The sequence below is a fragment of the Mobula birostris genome, chromosome 1, assembly GCF_030028105.1.
Source record: "Mobula birostris isolate sMobBir1 chromosome 1, sMobBir1.hap1, whole genome shotgun sequence".
Taxonomy (NCBI): Eukaryota; Metazoa; Chordata; class Chondrichthyes; order Myliobatiformes; family Myliobatidae; genus Mobula; species Mobula birostris.
Genome location: NC_092370.1, coordinates 106,156,130 through 106,175,078, shown reverse-complemented (window position 1 = coordinate 106,175,078; position 18,949 = coordinate 106,156,130). Strand labels below are relative to the sequence as shown.

Genomic DNA, 18,949 nt, shown 5'->3' with positions numbered 1-18,949 from the left:
AGTTTCCCATCTTACCCTCCCACTATTACTGATATCACATCGTCCACAAACCATAAAAACCAAATTCAAGGTCATCGCAAATCAAAATTGCAAATCATTATTATACATCCAATCATGACAAAAGCCAAAAAAACCCATCTAATTACTTTACCATCCACGTTGTACCTTTTCACAGTGGTTCCTGTAGAGTGCATTCACAGGGTGGTTGGTGGGACACCACTGAGTTACTGGAGCTCACTGCAAATGGTCGTGAAGGATGCTTTTGATATTGTAGAGTCAGATTCGGGCTGATCAGCAACATTCAGGGTTGGCAGGCTATATGGATGCTGCCAGGATATTGATGGACTGGCAGTGAATGCTGCTACCCCGAGAAGCAATAGCATTTTCATGCTTCTTGATAATGCTGCCATGTCCTTGGAATTCTGCTACTTGGGGGGGGTGGGAAACAGCAATAAGATAAATGCCAAATAGCCTTTTGTCAAATTAGGGAGAAATCGTCTAAAGTTCACCCAATAACAAGTTTGGATGAGGGCAGATAGATGCCCAGTTGGTGTTTGTGAAACCCCCTGGTTTCCATGGCTGCGTAAGTCTAGGGAAAACGCTCTCCGGTCCTGCCAAACTCATGAGACTGAGACGACTCTCCCATCCCAAATGCCGGGTTGTGTGGATGCTGTGTAATTTGTTACCCTGTTACAGATTAGTGCCATGAAGTAACAGATAGAACACTGCATACGATTAAAGGAATTATATTTATGAATCTTAACTAAAGGGTTATTAAAGAAAAACTAAAAGGAAAGTCCCATTTTAATTAAACAGTCAAATGTGCACAGGTCTTCAACAATAACCCAAACAAGCTGAAAACAGAACAGACTGCTCTTACCGAGCTGTTAAATGAAATACATACAGCATAACAGTAAAAATATGAACCAGGGCGTTACATTTGAGCCAGGCATCAAAGGGACGATCGTGCCTTCAAGGAGGAGAGATACCAAGTGAAAAACTGAGAAGGGAACAATTCAAAAGGATGACATTGCACTTTCATATTGCAGTGGATCAATCAAACCAATGCCCATTCATTCCCATTATATCGATCAGAGATCCCTTTTTTTTATTGAGTACCCACTTTCAGATAACTTTTGGGGATCTTCCACAATATTTTTTGTCTTATCTTAAATACTAATTAGTTACATTACATGCCAACCTTCTTTAATTACCTGTTGAGATCTGAATCACTAATTCTTTCCCATGACATCTCCAACTTCTCTCTCTGACCACCGTTTTTGTAATCCTTTTTCCAAACCTCCATAGGCTTACAATTCTACTGTTCAATAATTTCTCCACGCTCCCCTCAAAGATGATGCCATGGTTTTTGTACCAAGGTCTGGGCTTTACTAACATAGATGGTCAATGGGATGAAACATCACCCCACTCACTTCAATTATTCAGAGCTTCAGTGAATCAATTTATGTGCAAGTCATTTCAGATAAATCTCCAGGGCTCAAAGGATTTACAAGGGAGTTCACATCTGCAACTAGGGTAAGAGAGCTACAGAAACCCCTGACAAGATCCATTCTTCCCTTCCCAGAATGTTTCAAGAGTACCAGCAGAGAAAGTCCTTGTGGTAACTTAAGGTCTTGTCTCCATCTTAACTAAGCTGGTGTCTATGCTGAATCCCAGCCATAGGGCATTTATTAGGGCTTAATTTGCATAATTGTCCTAAAATATTTGAACCTAACAATTGCCAAACTACTTACAGTAAATCTTAGCAGCACAGAGAGGCCATTCAACCCACATCTGCACCATTTCCTGGTGCAACCGTTCCATCAGTCCCATTTTGCTGCTTTTTACCCATATCCCTGATTTTATTTCCCCTCAAATCGCTATTAATTTTTTTCTCTTTGGCAAATAATTGAATGTTATCACAGCCAGTACTATTCCTACTCATTGTCTAAACGTAAGCAATTGTAACATGGGGATAATTGGCTAAAAGTCACTAATGGGAACTGAGCTAATTTTGTGGTGCTGAACTGGTGCAACTTTAATGCTTACATCATATCAAGATCAGATTGCACAGCACAAACTAGGGATGGCACCAGACCCTCCGAGCAGTCTGAGTAGTCTGACTCACCGACTTACAGTATAAGGTCACTGAATCACAAGAGCAATTGCCTGTCCAAGTGAATCAATGTGATAGATTCCACTAATGCACCTGGAGTGAAGCCCATCCTCCACTGTCTAAAATGTCCTCTTGGGTTGATTTATTTGATGTGATTTGTATTTCAAGTGACTGAACAAGGCTGAAGAAGTACAAAGGTTTGCAGGCAGGCAAATTTGTTTGTGCAGTTTATCAGGGTACAGCTGCTGCTAATACAATAGACTCAGGCAGTTCCAAGTATAAGTCCATCTGTAATGCAGCCAAGGTCACAGCAGTGCAATGTGAGCAAAAGACTTTTGAAAATCTACTTCCTATTGCTAATGGAAGAGCCTTTGTTGACAGAAATTATGGTCAAAATGGTTCTGGCCCCTCCAGATGGAAATGATTTCCAAAGTTCAGCCTATAAATTGAGAAGCTGTTTTACATATAGTTACTGCTTTTCTGCTTCTAGGAATTATTTTCTGGATAGCATTAGCTCTGGAAACTGTAATGTTCATAAATGGGAAGCTCAAAAAGAAGCTTTGGGAAGTCCAAAACCTAAAGTTCTGCACTTCTTCAGTTTTACTTTTGATTTCCCTGTTTTCCTCTGGCAGCCTTGATGAAGGGATAGCATTGATATGCAAGGAGCAGGCTATCAACCTATTTGACCATTTTGGTAAACAGCATAAAATTTCATTTTTTGATACAAATTCCAATTTCTATGTAAAGAAAATTAAAGGAATCAAAATAAATGACTGAATCTATAAGCCATTTGTTCAGTTTATCTACATATAATATTGACTCTTTTTATTGCTATGCATTTCTTTCCTAAAGCTGTGGCTCTTTGGTAGAGAATATCATGATGGACTTCCTCAATGTCTATAGGTCAAAGGGGAAGGTCATCAACTTCAGGAGAACTCACACCACTCACACTGTCGGTGACTTCGGTGGCACACAGTGGAAACTGAAAGTAGTCTCAAACTCCTGGGAGAGCACATCTCGCACAACCTTCATGGTCCTAGGGCACATCCTACAAAATTAAGAAAGCTCACCAGCGCCTCTACTTTCTGAGGGGGCTGAAGAGAGCTGGACCATGCACAGCAATACTCACGTTCTTCTGGTGTGCAGTAGAGAGCATACTGACATGCTCACTGCAGGGTACAGAAACTACACTGCAGCTGACAGGAAGGCTCTACGATGGATCGTCGAAACTGCCTAATGCATCACCGGCACCAGCTTTTCCACCGTGCAGGGCATATATACAGAAAGGTGTCGTTAAAAGGCCAAACCACCCATCCTGATCATGGACTGTCTGGCTCACTGCCATCAGGGAAGAGGCGACACAGCATTCGCTCCTGGACTAGCAGACCCAAAAAACAGTTACTTTCCCCAGGCAGTAAGGCTGATCAACACCTCCACTATTTCATCATTTCTTGTCAGAGTCACCATATGCACATCTGCCTAGTGTCGCTACCTTATGTATTTATATTTCTTGTATTTTTAATTATTGTTTTCTTTATCATTTTGTGCTGCATTGGATCTGTAGTAATAATTATTTCATTTTCCTTTACACTTGCGTACTGGAAATGACAATAGACAATCTTGAATCTTGAATGCATCAACCACGGTCATCCTACAGATGTTAGCCTTGACAGGAAGCAGGGGTAGGCTGTATAGGGAAGTAGGGTCTGGCATTGCTGTGAGTGAGATGACAGTTGAGCCAATTCGCATTCCCATCTGGCTACCAAATGTGAAAAAGCCATGGATAACAAGTAGTGTTAAGAACTGAAGCCCTTCCCCTAGTTCGAATTCATTGATGTTCAGGCTAAGTGTGGCTACTTCACCTTCCTTTGAACTGGGATTATCTAGAATAATGGTCCAGGGATTAAATCTGGAGTTTTGTTTAGTCTTTCTAAAGCAAACACACTTAATTTCCCAGTAGCACAGTAGAGTAATCTGATTGGTTTCTATGTCATGAGATCTCATGAATAAAACTTCAGCTTCTCGAGCCTGTTTACACCTTGAAACAGAACAGGGATCTGACAACACTGGAGCCATCCTCTAATATCTAGCAGATGACGTTTAAAGAATCATACTATTTACTGCATAGCCTTGCCAGGATTTGGACACAGTCCTTCAACTAATGAAACTAAAGAAGTGAGGAAGAGGAGAACAGATTGAGTCACCTAAAATATATCTGTGAAATCTGTGACAAAAAAAAATGTATGACTGTGATCCCATTAAATCCAACTCCAGTTTTCCCTTCATCAGCAGTTTCATACCTGTTAATGACTATCCATCATATCCTTGGCTCCAATGCAAAAAAAACCTCTCAAAATAAATATTGCAAACCGAGTTTAAAAAGCGTAGCATTTCATATTATAATGAATCACTAATTAAACAGTTTTGTGCATTCCTGTTGTTCATCTTTCCCTGGTTTAGTTATGCACATTGCTATCCCAATCAGTTCCAATATGACTGGTTGAAGGCTGCAGACTTTCTATGATGGAGACTGCATTTGACTTTGGAGGATTAGCTGGGTCATTGGGCATGAGGATGGGGTCCATACCTATGCTAATGGAGTTGTCCACCAGTTCTAATTTGGACTTGGAACACAGCGCATGAACAGCCCATGATATCTGTACCAACCGTGATGCCAAATTAAAACTAAGCCTATCTGTCCTCACACAAGTGAACATGTAGCATGCAAGAGAATTCCTAGAAGCATGGTTTTCCACTTCTATAAGCAGACACGTAGACTTCAATCCCATTTATGACCACAATGCACGAAGTTCACCACACAAGCAATCAGTGACCAGATTTCATCCCTACATCACAATTGAGTTTCCATAATGACGACCAATCAGTTGATTGATAAATCTAGAGAGGCCAGCCACTCGGAAGATGCACCACAATTAATTGTGCACTCATGGTGTCTCCTTGTATGGCGACAAAACGTTTGCAAGTAAATTGCCAAGATCAGAGAACAACTCAACCTGACCATAAACAATATCCCTCTACTCCCTCCATATTTATGTATCTATCTAAAAGCCTTAAATGTTACTATTGTACCTGCTTCCACCACCTACCCTGGCGGCCTGTTCCAGACACCTACCACTCACTGTGTAAACAACCTGCCCCACAGGTTGTTTATGTCCCTTAGCTTTGCTCCTTCTCACCATACAAGCAGATTCTCTGTATCAAGTGGGTACTGCTCTCTGGAATGGTTCACAAGTTCAAGCCATTTAGGGAGCTGACACTTGTTCCATCATTATCTCTTATGTTTATAATAGACCAGATTTGCTCAGTGATATACTTGTGTCCAGATCTGACATTCAAGCCATCCTCAATGCACAGCATCAATTCCTGCCATCATGCTTACAGCTGTGAAAAGGAATGGTAACCTGTCTTCATTTTCACTTTCTGCTGGCTCTTTCCTCACCTGCCCAGCCAGGTTAGAGCCTTTGGTTTTCTATGAGGGGAAGTCACAAGGGATGAGATGACAGGAGCTAACAGAATAAGAAGTCCTGTTTATAACAAATTTCAAGTGCTATGACTAGTAATGTGGTTGATGAGTTATGATATTTGAAGAAGCAGTCATTCGCTTCAGTCTTACTGGTGAATCCATTAAGGTTGTCTCAGTACTGCAACTGATCTATAGGATAGCTCTCTTGATGATAGCTCGAGTGACTCTGTTCTAAGTCTGTGGGGATAATTGTGTGGAGGTGTTTTTTACCTTCTGCAAAAGGTGACTATCTGTTATTTTCTCCACCTCCTCCATTACTACCTCCATTGTGAATCACAGAGTGCATGTACCTCCGAGTTTAATCATCTCCTAGATCAGAATGTGTTGCAGACTACTTCCAGCAGCCAAAGTCCACCCTTCTCCCTTCCCTTTTTCAAGGCACAGGCTGGCTGTAATTGATGCAAGCTTACATTAAACTGTAATGACCACTCTTTGAAAGCATTCAGTCACTTAATAGCACAATGAGCACTGATGGCCATTGCAATCATTTCAAATGAGCAGCCAGCACAAACTTTGTATGTTGCCTGTTTTAGATTGATTGGGAACAATTATTTATGCACCTTGATCCTGTGCAATTTATTCCCTTCTTTCAACTATCCTAAAGACCTCATTGAGATGACATCCTAGTCTTCTGCATTAACGTGGATATGTCTAGTAAATACAGGAGGGCCTTCTGATTAAAACATTTTAGTCACAGTATCATTTTGGGGATTCTGCACTGAATACTCTTAATATATTCTCCCTGAGGTGGGTTGTCAAAACTGAGTGATTTAATTGCATTCTGACCAGAACTGCATATAATTGTAACGTAAATTCCTTCCCTTTTTTTTTATTCCATCCCCCTTGAGATAACAAATCCTGATCATGCCCTTCACTCGGTCTGTAGAGGCTGAATGGAATGATGGGAGGAGTCAGGTTAAAGACTGATTTATGTAGCAATACCAAGCAAAAGCTGTGATACCCTGTGGAGGCTGTGCAAAATTTGGCAGCTTGGTGCAGATGATGTCGACTATTTCCTGACAGTATTCCACAGTTTCCTAGGCAACCAGCCTGGCAACAGATGAGGACTGACCTCCTGGAAATGCTTTCCCCTCTCCTTGTTATCAAAGCAGGGGCCCTGAGTTGCAAGATGAGGCAGTCAGCCATCAGAGGGATTCAAATACTATTATCGGTAATACAGAGCATCCTGCAAGTGGACATATACTACACGTAAGGGTCTTCTGTGGTTTGCAGGCAGCCTAACTCCCTATGTTACAAACAGGAATAATTTCAGAAAAATAGTTAAAATATTTAAAGCTATTTCTCATGAGTTTCATTTTTTGATATTAAACTAGAAATTACTGCCATAGGCTGTCGAATGTTTAACATCCTTGTTGGACAGCCTTCTGTGTACTAGGTTTAATGAAGACTATTTTTATGAAGGTTAACACCTTTGTGAAACTTATGAGGAAAGAAATGTCATCAAGTATTGATGCCACGGATAACTTTTAAGAAATAGTATTTTTATTCATTTGATCAATTTGCTCCGTTTCTCGAAATTTGGTTGATGGAAGAAAAAGACAGTTGTTAACTTGGTTTGCCTTCTGCCATCCTGGAAGTTCCATGGTACACAGTGAACTGAGCAGCATCTATGGAGGAAGGGAGATGGTCAACAATTCTGGACTGATGTAGGGTTTTAACCTGCAACATAAATCATCACTCTATTTCCACAGATGCTGTGTGACCTTCTGAGTTGCTCCAGCAGTTTGACTTTTGCTACTGTTACTCATGCATGAGGCTGAAAAAAAACTCTAGTGATGGGAAAGGGATGGATGTACATGTAATTTCCAGTATGAAGCAGATTACTAGTTAACCAGGAAAGCTGGTTCTTCACGGTACCATTGTAGTTTCCCTGCTGCTGTGACTAGATAACATGACCCTGATGTAGAGCTTCCTAATTTCAATGCCTGAGACTCACAATTAGCAGTTCCTTTAACATTAGGAATGAATCTGTTATCTCTATCTAATCCCTAGCCTCTGATACTCTTAAATCTGAGGGAATTTAAAAAAGGAAAGATGAACTTGCAAACAGGGAGTATTAGAATGTATCCAGCCACATTAATACATGATAAAGGTTGCACGCCATCTAAAAAGGCACAGATCTGCTCTGTGTCAGAGATGGTTTGCACAAGGATCAGGTAGTGTACTCAAAATCAGCTGCTTCCTGATTTGGCAACTCTGGGTTATTCTTCTGGATGTTCCACAAAAGTCACCTGCTTCCTGCTGTAATTCATTAAAGATGCTTTGTTCAACTGTTGGCATGACAACCTAAATACTCAATGGCTGAGCCACAGGCAGATCAAGTAGGTCACAAGCCAGATCTACACATTTGAAAAATAAGCTACTGCTGAACAGGTTGGAAGCAAGGTTTACCACATTAACCTCCAACTCATGGGTTAGGGTAAGGGTTAAAAACGCGCAGGGTTGTCCTTGTTATTCAATAATGCCTAGAAGAAATGCATGTCATTGGGACCACAGTGGCTTAAATTGGGATTATTATTTCCAACAGTAATTATATTGATCGCCAATGGGAGTGACAACTCTAATTCAAACAAATGATTGGATCTGAATCATCTAAGGGACAAATGTAGCTTCTAGCAAGGAATTAGGAATTCCCTATAGTTCAATGAATTCAATGGAGAAATTCCTTGTTACTTAAAGGTGAATTTTTTTGTCTGTTCTGTTTATTGTTTTCTCCTCCTCACCAAACTTTCTCTGTCTTACATTTATTCATGTAGGATAATAAAGAAATTGTTAAATTTAAACTTTTTATTAAGAACTTGACCCAGCTGGTGGCATAGTGGCATCAGCGCCAGACTTCAAGGTGAAAGGTCCCGAGTTCGAATCCAGCCGGCTCCCCTGCATGCTTTCCATCCGTGCTGGATTGTGAGCTGGTGATCTCTTTGGAAACTCACCCAGCAGAAGACAATGGCAAACCGCGGCTGTAACCTGCTTTGTACACGGTTCCCCACTACGTCAGAGAGGCGTGGAGGGAAATCGTCCGCTAACCGGAGAAACTCCGGATGCGAAGTACCTTTCCTTTTTTTTATTAAGAACTTGGAGTGCATGATCATGCAAACAAAACCAACCTCCCAAAACTGCATTCAGAAGACATTCTCACCTGAGTCAGATATTTCTGTCTTCAAGTTGAACTCAAAAAAAAAACTTCAATACGTAATTTACATTGATTTTCCAGTACAGTATGTTGACTGAGCCCTCACTCAGATGAAGCATTAAAGTAAGGTCCTGTCTGGCTTCTTAGGTTGAGTAAAAATTCACCCGGTGTCATTTTGTAGAAGATCTTGGGTATATCACTCTTGTGGTTTATATGTCCCTAAAGCTACATGAGGAAAATTGATTATCTGCTCTTTATTTCATTTCCCTATGTGGGATTACACACTGCATAAATCAGCTGCCACATTTCATAGACTACAAAGTACTTTGGAATGTCCTGTGATTGTCAAAAATCTCATTTAAATGCATATTTTTCTCTGCCCCACTGCTAAGCCTTCTCATGCTGTCCCTTTTCAAACTGATGCAAAAACTGAGAAATGACGGTATCTCTTTAAATTGTAGGAAAACTCCCCTATAAGCTCTGAGGATAATTTTAGAATCAAGTTTGCACTGAGCCAAGCAGATCAGGACTAGCCTATGTTCTGCCCAAAACTTGCACTAAATGATAGCTGGAACATAATCATTGCAACCTGCTTACGTACAAATTAGACTGGAGATTGTTAGGATATGATTTGTGATGGCAATTCTTTCTGTAACTGAGAAACCTCGTGACACTCGGCATTAAGATGGATATCGAGTGCTAAAGTTAAACACTACCAGAGCTGAAGCAGTAAAAAAAACTGTTCCATTTACTGACCTCAATCCTAGATTCTAAACATTGCATTAATATGAATTTTTCCAGTTTGTACACAGTCCTCTGAGACTAACCAAGGTAATCTTTATCGTGTATTTATGTATTTCAGAGTTTTTATCACATTAAATTTGGCATGATTCAAACCCTTGCTTCTTTGGGGTAGACTTAATCTATTGCATCATACCAACTAATCCATTAGCGACAATCTGTTTATAAAGTTGAAAAAATTAATTGAGAGTTTTACTTAAATTGAAAGCATTTAAATATGTATAAAACTAGGTGATGAAATTTTGAGACTCTCCCTGAAGCCTGATCTATTCACGGCACTAGCCCACAGTCACATATGGTTCTCACTTGATTTGCTTTCTTCATATGCCAGGCACTGCTGGCATTGCTTGTTTCTTCCACCCTCTCCCCCCCGCCCCCAACTCCTCTACTTCCCACTGCCTTTCCGAGAAGGCTGCCTGCTACCTTGAGGATGATTGTAGAGGCTCTCACTTAAGTGGTGATCCTGCATTTCAGTCTTATTGCTGAGTGTCACGGGGTTTCTAAGTTATAGGAATGATCACTACAAAGCCTAATCGTGTCCTAATCATCAACAGATTAACTCCCATGTTAGTAGCTTGCAATGATGGGCAGGAGAATCTGAAATTAAAACAGAAAATGCACGTTGGGTAACAAATCTTTTCAATAGCACTTCCCCACAAGGCTGTGTCCTTAGTCTTCTGCTCTACCCACAGCAAAGTGTCCAGATCCTGATCTGACTCCATCTACAACTTTGCATAGTGGGCTGTATCTCAAATAATGATGAGTTGGAGTAAAGGCAGAGCTTGGTGATAGGGTGTCATGACAGCAAAACAAAAGGGCTTGTCATTAACTTCAGGGAGGGGTGTGATGCGCATGCTCCTGTCTCCATCAACAGTGCTGAGGTTGAGAGCTTCATGCTCCGAGGAATGAAAATAAAACATTGGCATTTACATATTACTTCTTTCCTTTATCGTTACCGTACACTGAGTGGCTACTTTATGAGATACCTCCTCCACCTAATAAAGTGGCCACTGAGGTATGTTTGTGATCTTTTGCTGCTGTAGCCCATCCACTTCAAGGTTCAATGTGTTGTGCATTCAGAGATGCTCATCTGAACACCACTGTTGTAACATATGGTTATTTGAGTTACTGTTCCCTTCCTGACAGCTTGAACCAGTATGGCCGTTCTTTGCTGACTCTCTCATTAACAAGCTGTTTTCTCCCATTGAACTGATGTTGAGTGTATTTTTTTTTTCTTTTTCACACCATTCTCTATATACTCTGGAGAGTTGGTGTGAAAATCCAGGAGATCAACAGTTTCTGAAATACTCAAACTACACTGTCTGGCACCAACAATCATTCCACGGTCAAAGTCACTTGGATCACATTTCTTCCCCATTCTGATGTTTGGTCTGAACAACAACTGAAACTCTTGACCACATCTGCATGCTTTTATGTGGTGTTGCTGCCTCATAACTGAATGATTAGTTGTTTGAATTAATGAGCAGGTATACAGGTGTATAATAAAATAGGTACAGAGTGTATTTTAATTTTTCTTCCATATCTGTTTCCTTCTGAAATTGTCTAAGCTAGTACGTTACTAATTGTGGTACTGAGCTCCACTCTCTAACCACTACCTGAGGGAAGTTATTTTCTCTAGTTGCTTGAAATGTATTCCCTGTGAAAACAGAGGCCACAGATTTACTAAAAGATATAGGGAAATTATAGAAAGTATCTTTACTCAGATAGTGGTTGTAGAGTGTGGAATACCATACCTCATTAAATAACTAAACAATTAGAGGTTTGCAAGGGTGGAATTGTATTCTTCAGATCTACCTTGCCAATCTATTCAAAATATTCATTTTTGTTCCATCTTAAATTATGGCCATTCAAAATTTCAGCTGTTAAGAAAATTGGTATGTGAGATAAGTTATTTAAACAATTTCAAGGGTTCAAATGTTCGAAGGTACAATTTAATGTCAGAGAAATGTATACAATACACATCCTGAAATGCTTTTTCTTCGTAACCATCCACGAAAACAGAGGAGTGCCCCAAGAATGAGCAACGGTTAAATGTTAGAATCCCAAAGTCACCCCCCCAGCTTCCCCCTCCCACACGTAGGAGGCAGCAAGCAATAATCCCCCCTCCCCCCACTGGCAAAAAAAAGCATCGGCACCCACACTGAGCACTCAAGTGTGAACAAAGCAATAGCAAAGACACAGAATTGCAGTTACCCCAAAGACTTTGCAATTCACCCAGCATTTGACATACCGCAGGTTCTCTCTCCCTCTAAAAAAAAAAGAGGTGTCTCCATTTTCCCAGCGAAAAGAGAGACATAACAAACAACTCGCTGGTTTACGATGTTAAAAGTCTGTTATGTGGCTTTTTTCGAACTCTGTGCCTGAAGATCGCAAAAATCCTGGGTCCCCAGGCACACAGTCGCAGATAACCTGACTACCCCGACAGCACACAGGTCTCCTGTTATGACGCCGACCCTCAATATGCCCATCTCCAGAGCCCCGAGATCCGAGGCTTCCAAATTTGAGCTGGACTTGATCGTGGAACTCCGAGAGCGGGTTCCATTCCTGCAAAGAACTGTAGTCAGCGTGTAACTCCAGGTCAGGGTCTTCAAAAGAACCCTGAAAGGGAAAAATAGAGATAGTAAAAATGGAAATAGAAGTTGCAAGCAAAGGAGTGGCTGTTAATTTTTGGGATTAAAAGCTGGTGTAGTCTTCATATGAAATGTACAAAATAAACTAAGCCGTGGCATAGTTTTGCTTTTGTTTTATTTTATTTTATCTTAACTACTATTTTGATTTTTAATATAAAATTTTAATATAAATACCAGAACAATATATTTTGGGGTGCAAAGAGGTAGTATTCAGCATAAAATCTAAAAACCTGGCAAGTAGAATAGTAAGAGTTCATTAGCACATTGCAGGCATAATTACAGTGTGGGGGCACAAGAGATTGCCGATGCTGGAATCTGGGTCAACACAAAAGGATCTGGAGGAACTCTGAGGATCAGGCAGCAACTATGGATGGAAATGAATGATGAGTACAGATGAAGGGTCCTGCCCCAAAATGTCGACTGTACATTTCCCTCCATTGATGCTGGCTGACGTGCTGAGTTCCTCCAGTGCCTTTTGTGTTGCTCCATAACTTATGTGTGACAAGCCTGTGTTTTACATGTGTAACTAGGAATATATAATGGAATAAGCTGACAAAAAGTAGCAAGGGGAATACAGTTTTATGGTCAGGTCAGGAAGTACACACATACATAAGAAATTCAATATGTTGTTAGCTCATTCTTTTCAGCATGACAGATCAAAAGAGATCTTAAAAAAATACGAAGCCAGCCACTTCAATAGAAAGTAAAAGACAGTTGTGTTTTGTAAATGACATGAGTGTTGACGTACAAAGAAACCTCACTTTCTGTGTCAGTCACTGAGAGTAAACATGCAGATGAAACAAGCAGTATGTTGGCTTTCATAGCAAGAGGATTTGAGAATAAAGGCAAGAATGCCTTGTCACAATTACACAGGGCCTTGGTGATCCTACTCTTATGTTTAGTTTTAGTCTTCTCACCTAGGAAAGGACAAATCTGCCACAGAGGGAGTGCAACAAGGCTTCACCTGACTGATTCTTGGCTTGGTGAGAGTGCCATATCCGAGGAGATTAGGTCGACAAGGCTGTCTTCACTAGAAGTTCAAAGAATGGGAAGAGATCTAAGTAAAATTCAAAAAATTTTGACACTGCTTGAGAAACTGGATGCAAGCATCACTCCCCCCTAACATCTTAACTACATTCTACAGAGGCGTGGTTGAAAGTGTGCTGACCTTTTGCATCACAACCTGGTACTCCAGCTGCAGTGCTGTCGACAAAAAAGCCTTGCAGAGGGTGGTTAGGGGAGCAGAGAAGGTTATTGGGGCCTCCCTACCTTCTGTCCAAGACCTCTTTCAGAGTCGATGCCTCCAGAAGACATGGTACATCATTAAAGACCCCTCACACCCTCTCCATGAACTGTTTGTTCTTCTGCCATCAGGCAAACGTTACAGGAGCATCAAAACTAAAACCACAAGGCTACTAAACAGCTTCCTCCCATAGGCAGTCAGACTGGTAAATAGCTGCTCCACCCGACTCTGCTTTGGACACTTTTAACTTGCACTGGACACTTATAACTGATTTTAACTGACATGTGGCTGTTGTGTTTTACTATTTATTGTTATGTTTATTATTTAGTGTTGCGTTTGTTATGCTATGATTACACTGCCCCTGAGAAACGCTGTCTCATTCTGCTTTGCAGAGCTGATGTATGGTTAGAATGACAATAAAGTTTTTTTGAATCTTTTGAATCTTGAATCTTGAAGAAAGATGTTGCCCTTGGTTGAAAAGTCTAGAATAAATTGGAGATTATGGGGCAAGAAGTTTAAGGCTAGGGTGAGGGAAAAAGACACTGATGAACCTGTGGAATTGATGCCGATGGGCCTGTGCTGAATAAATTTAAGAAGAAGATTTATATATTTATAAATATAAATGGGATCAAGAGGTTTGAAAGAGACCTGTAATATGGCATTAAGATAGAGCAAGCTGCAAAATCAAATAGCCTATAGCTGCTGCTATTTCCTGTGTATTCATGGTATGTCCCATATTTATCAGGTGAAATGAGGTTAGTGGGCATTTTGGAATTGGTCCTCTCACTCTAGAATAAGATTTAATGAGGAAATGTTAGTGACTGCCTATAGAGCTGTAAGGATTCCTATACTTAATTTTCTGACGGGTGGTTACCAGTGATTACCCTAATACAGTTTAAAATCGGAGACTTCATGGAGACTAGAAGTTGCTCAGGAAGCTCTGGCAAACTTCCTGATCTGGAATTTTTGAAGAGACTGCAGCAGGAGGTTTTCTCCATTGACCTGGAACAATTTTGAAATGCTCAGGATATCTCTGGTAGAAGTGTTATGGTACATTTGTGATGTCCTGACGCAGAATCTCATTCCGAAATGTCAACAATTCTGTTTCCCCACAGATGCTTCTCGACCCGCTGAGTTCTGCCAGCAGTTTGTGTTTTGCTCCATGTTCTTGCAGCCAAAATCTCTTGAGTCTCTATTCATTATGTTTTGAGAGCTTTGAAAACTTGCTAATCTGAGAGCCACAGCTTATCCAGCTGTTAAAAGTTCTTTAAACCATTTTATAAACAAGCTTGTAAATGTTTAGCTCTTGTGCCTGTGATTAGCTCACTGCTGGCTGTAGTGTAAACAATGCCCGTTTTCCTGATGCCACACCCCATGTACTGTAGCCTTACAGCAGTTTAATAAAAATGTGAAAATATTTACACGGAATAACTGTAACAATGCAACAGGTCATTTTCTTACCAGTGGAAATCCATGCAGGATCCCACAACTTTAGTGGTAACACTTGCTGCAACTTCTGAAAGGGAAAGGTCTACAAGGTGAATGTAAAATCTTTCTGTGGGTTATTGGCAAATGTTATCAGCTCATCACTGACTACAAATTCTGGTCCATAATATTTTACCTTTTCACCTTCATAATATCAATTATTAGTGTATCCGCAGCATCATGTAACTATGCCCTGTTTCTTGTGATTTTCAGCATAAAGAAAAGATTTGCACCACATCTAAAGATAGAGAGGGTATGATCACAATTTACAAAGCTTTACATTGGGAGATCCGATGAATGATAGGGACAAAGAATTCCTTGCGAAACAAACATTAAGAATTTGCAGAGTCAAAAGCTATATTGTTATTCACTCCAAGTGTACAATAACTTGAAAATGTTCCTTTTCTTTTTTATTTAGTTGACATACGGGAAATTAAGGAAATTCGACCTGGGAAGAACTCAAGAGATTTTGAGCGTTATCCAGATGAAGCACGGAAACTGGATAGCAACCTGTGTTTTGTCATTCTCTATGGAATGGAATTCAGACTGAAAACACTAAGCGTTTCAGGTAAATTATTTTGATTAAGGCTGTTATCTAGGCTGACTCCCATCCACCCACGAGATTAGGAATTCCTTATTTTTTAAACAAGCAGTTTAGAGTCAATTGCAAAATAAATCAGATTAGATTAACTCAAATCAGTGGAATAAAGGCCCTTTAACTTTGGCCTGATAAGGATTGGAACTCTGAAACTCAGAAAAAAAATGAAAGGAAGAAAGTTATAAAAAATATTAAAAAGTCTCCTAAATAGACAAGAAGTTTAAATGATATGGCACATTTTCATATACAGTATGAAGTTATAGACATGTAACTATAGAGGCATTGATTAGAGGCTCCTAATAATGTAGCAGCCTTGACAAAAAAACATGGGTTGGCTGTTAGGGAACTATATGTAGCCCATGACCTACAGTATTTCCTGAATGTGCATCCATCATTCAATGCTTGATGGAAAACATTACCCCTGGTTAATTTTTCACAGAACACTGAAACCCATTATTGTCTATTTCTATCGCCCTAAGATTATCTGATGTTGTACAATCCAAGCTGAACTGAAGTATTAGCTACTCATTAAATACATCAATGCTTTTTTCCTATCATCAGCTTATAATCACGCTCCAGGCACTCCTATTTGGTCAGAAGACATCAAGTTAATTAGATCCTACCCTCACCTTTGATCCAAACAATCAGAATCACTGCTTAACTTTCCCCTGTTCCTAACCCAACAAGTCCAAGACCACTTGTAAAATCTTGATAGCAACTGAGCTGAGGTGAGCTAAGCTAAGCAAAGATCAGCTGGTCGCAAAATTGTTCTTGTTTGATGATGGACTTGTTGAGCTGAAAATCTGTTGAGTACTGTAAATACCTCATGTCTCAGTTCCACTTTAATTCATCCACCAGCAGCTGGGCCCTTAGAGAACCACATGGTCTGCAATTTATTTGTGATTCTTGGAAAAATATGTTGCGTGCCATTTACGGCAAGTGCTGAAAAAGCATGACAGTAGGTCAATATGTTAAGAAGAAAGTAGTTACACTGTTAGTGAGGATGAAGGCGTGTTATGGTCAAGAGCAAATCTTGCCATCTGCCTTTATACTTTGCCCTGGAGTGAGAAAGATGTAGATTAGTTTATCAGCAAACTGGGTTAGATTAGATTACATTAGATTATGAGGACACTCTGTCCTCGTTTATTGTCATTTAGAAATGCATGCATTAAAAAATGATACAATGTTCCTCCAGAATGATATCACAAGAAAACACAGGACAAACCAAGGCTAAAACAGACAAAACCACATAATTATAACATATAGTTACAACAGTGCAAAGCAATACCATAATTTGATAAAGAGCAGACCATGGGCACAGTAAAAAAAAAAAGCTTCAAAGTCCCGATAGACTCATCATCTCACGCAGGCGGCAGAAGGGAGGAACTCTTCCCGCCATGAACCTCCAAGCGCTGCCAACTTGCCGATGCAGCACCATTGGAAGCACCCGACCACAGCAGGCTCTGAGTCCGTCCGAAAACTTCGAGCCTCCGACCAGCCCCTCTGACACAGCCTCTCCGAGTACCATCCTCTGCCGAGCGCTTTGACCCCGCCCCGGCCGCCGAGCAACAAGCAAAGCCAAGAACTTGGGGCCTTTTCCTTCAGAGATTCTGGACCACACAGTAGCAGCAGCAGCGAAGCAGGCATTTCAGAAGTTTCACCAGATGTTCCTCTGTGCTCTCACATCTGTCTCCATCAGATCAGGATTGTGCACGGCACCCTACTTGACAAATAACAGACATCACCAATGGAGTGGCCGCTGCGAGCTGCGTCATACCACCATCTTCCCTGGGTTTATGTACTAAATGCATTCCGTTATCATATAATTCATATTGGATAGTCAAGAAACATTCCCAGTAGAATCAATGCTGAAATGAGTCAATATAGCATTATAAATGTTCATGCACCCCATTTAGCTCCCAGGTTAATCAGACCTAAGGCCTGATGTCTGCAAGTCTGAGAGTCCTGGGCCAAGGACTAGACATTGGAAACACAAAATACTCTGCAGATGCTGGGGTCAAAGCAACACTCACAACACGCTGGAGGAACTCAGCAAGTTGGGCAGCATCCGTGGAAACGATCAGTCAACATTTCGGGCCGGAACCCTTTGTCAGGACTGAAGAGGGAAAGGGCAGAGGCCCTATAAAGAAGGTGGGGGGAGGGCGGGAAGGAGAAGGCTGGTCACCTTTCCTGCCTATCAGCTCCCTGCTTCCCCTCCCCCACTCCTTTATCTTTCCCCTTACTTGTTTTTCACCTGATACCTACCAGCTTTCTCCTTCCCACCCTCCCCCCACCTTCTTTATAGGGCCTCTGCCTCTGCCCTCTTCAGTCCTGACGAAGGGTTCCAGCCCGAAATGTTGACTGATTGTTTCCACGGATGCTGCCCGACCTGCTGAGTTCCTCCAGCGTGTTGTGAGTGTTGACTAGAGATTGGAGCCCGGAGGTGGCCTGCCCTTAGTTGGAGGCCTTTCTGTGTAAATGTATGGGTGGGTTGGAGGGTAGGAAAGGAGTTTGTTCCAGTATTGTTTTGTTCTTGTTGCTTGTGTTCTTATGCTGAATAAGATGGTCATGCTGTACTGATGCAGGAATGTGTGGCAACTGTTGCGGCTGCCCCCAGCACATTCTTAAGTTGTGTTGATTACTAACGCAAATGACTCATTTCATTGTATGCTACGATGTACTGTACATGTGATAAATAAATGAATCTGAACATCGGAGGTTCAGTTCCCAGGAACAAGAGCACTAATGGAATCAGGGCTGATAGGTATCTTTATGCCTTTAGTAATAAGAAGGTGCATTGTGGACGGTGCTTTGTTGTATTGGAAATCTGAGTGTCAAGAATCCAAAGCAAATCCCTGCCCTTTGCAAACAATGAGTCAGCCCACAGCTCAATGTGGACAGGCTGCTTCTGAGGGTTGGTGTTGGGAGGCCCAGCAGGAGAGATACGGTTGTTCAGCTTGGAGAGGACAAGCTCAGGTTTGCAACCTGGCTGACACGGTGAGAGCTGGGGGCTGTTGAGATTCCTGGCACAACATTGGTCATTAGGTTACAGATTGATAGAGTAGGAAAACAGACCCTTAGGCCCACCAGATCTGTACTAACCATCGTTCACTCTTGCATGCTGTTTGTATGTTAATTCCATCTTTTAAATTCTCCACAGATTCTTGTCAGCTCTCCCCAGATTCCACCAGTCACTTATTCTCACCAATCAATTTACAATGGCAAATTAACATATCACTCTTTTAGATCTGGGAGTAAATTGGAGCACTCAGAGGAAACCCACATGATTACAGTAAGAATGTACAAATCTCACACAGACAGCACCAGGGGTCAGGATGAACCTGGGTCTCTGGCATG

The 18,949-nt window shown here is 41.1% G+C and overlaps 1 protein-coding gene across 1 annotated transcript in view; it reads left to right on the top strand.

Annotated features, from left to right (window-relative positions):
• The window catches only part of LOC140198740 (1-phosphatidylinositol 4,5-bisphosphate phosphodiesterase gamma-1-like), a 269,063-nt gene that overhangs the window by 94,436 nt on the left and 155,678 nt on the right, over window positions 1-18,949 (top strand). Inside the window, exon 2 of the mRNA XM_072259758.1 lies at window positions 15,413-15,562. Within this exon, the coding sequence (XP_072115859.1) occupies window positions 15,413-15,562 (150 nt within the window). The remainder of the gene's footprint in view (window positions 1-15,412; window positions 15,563-18,949) is intronic.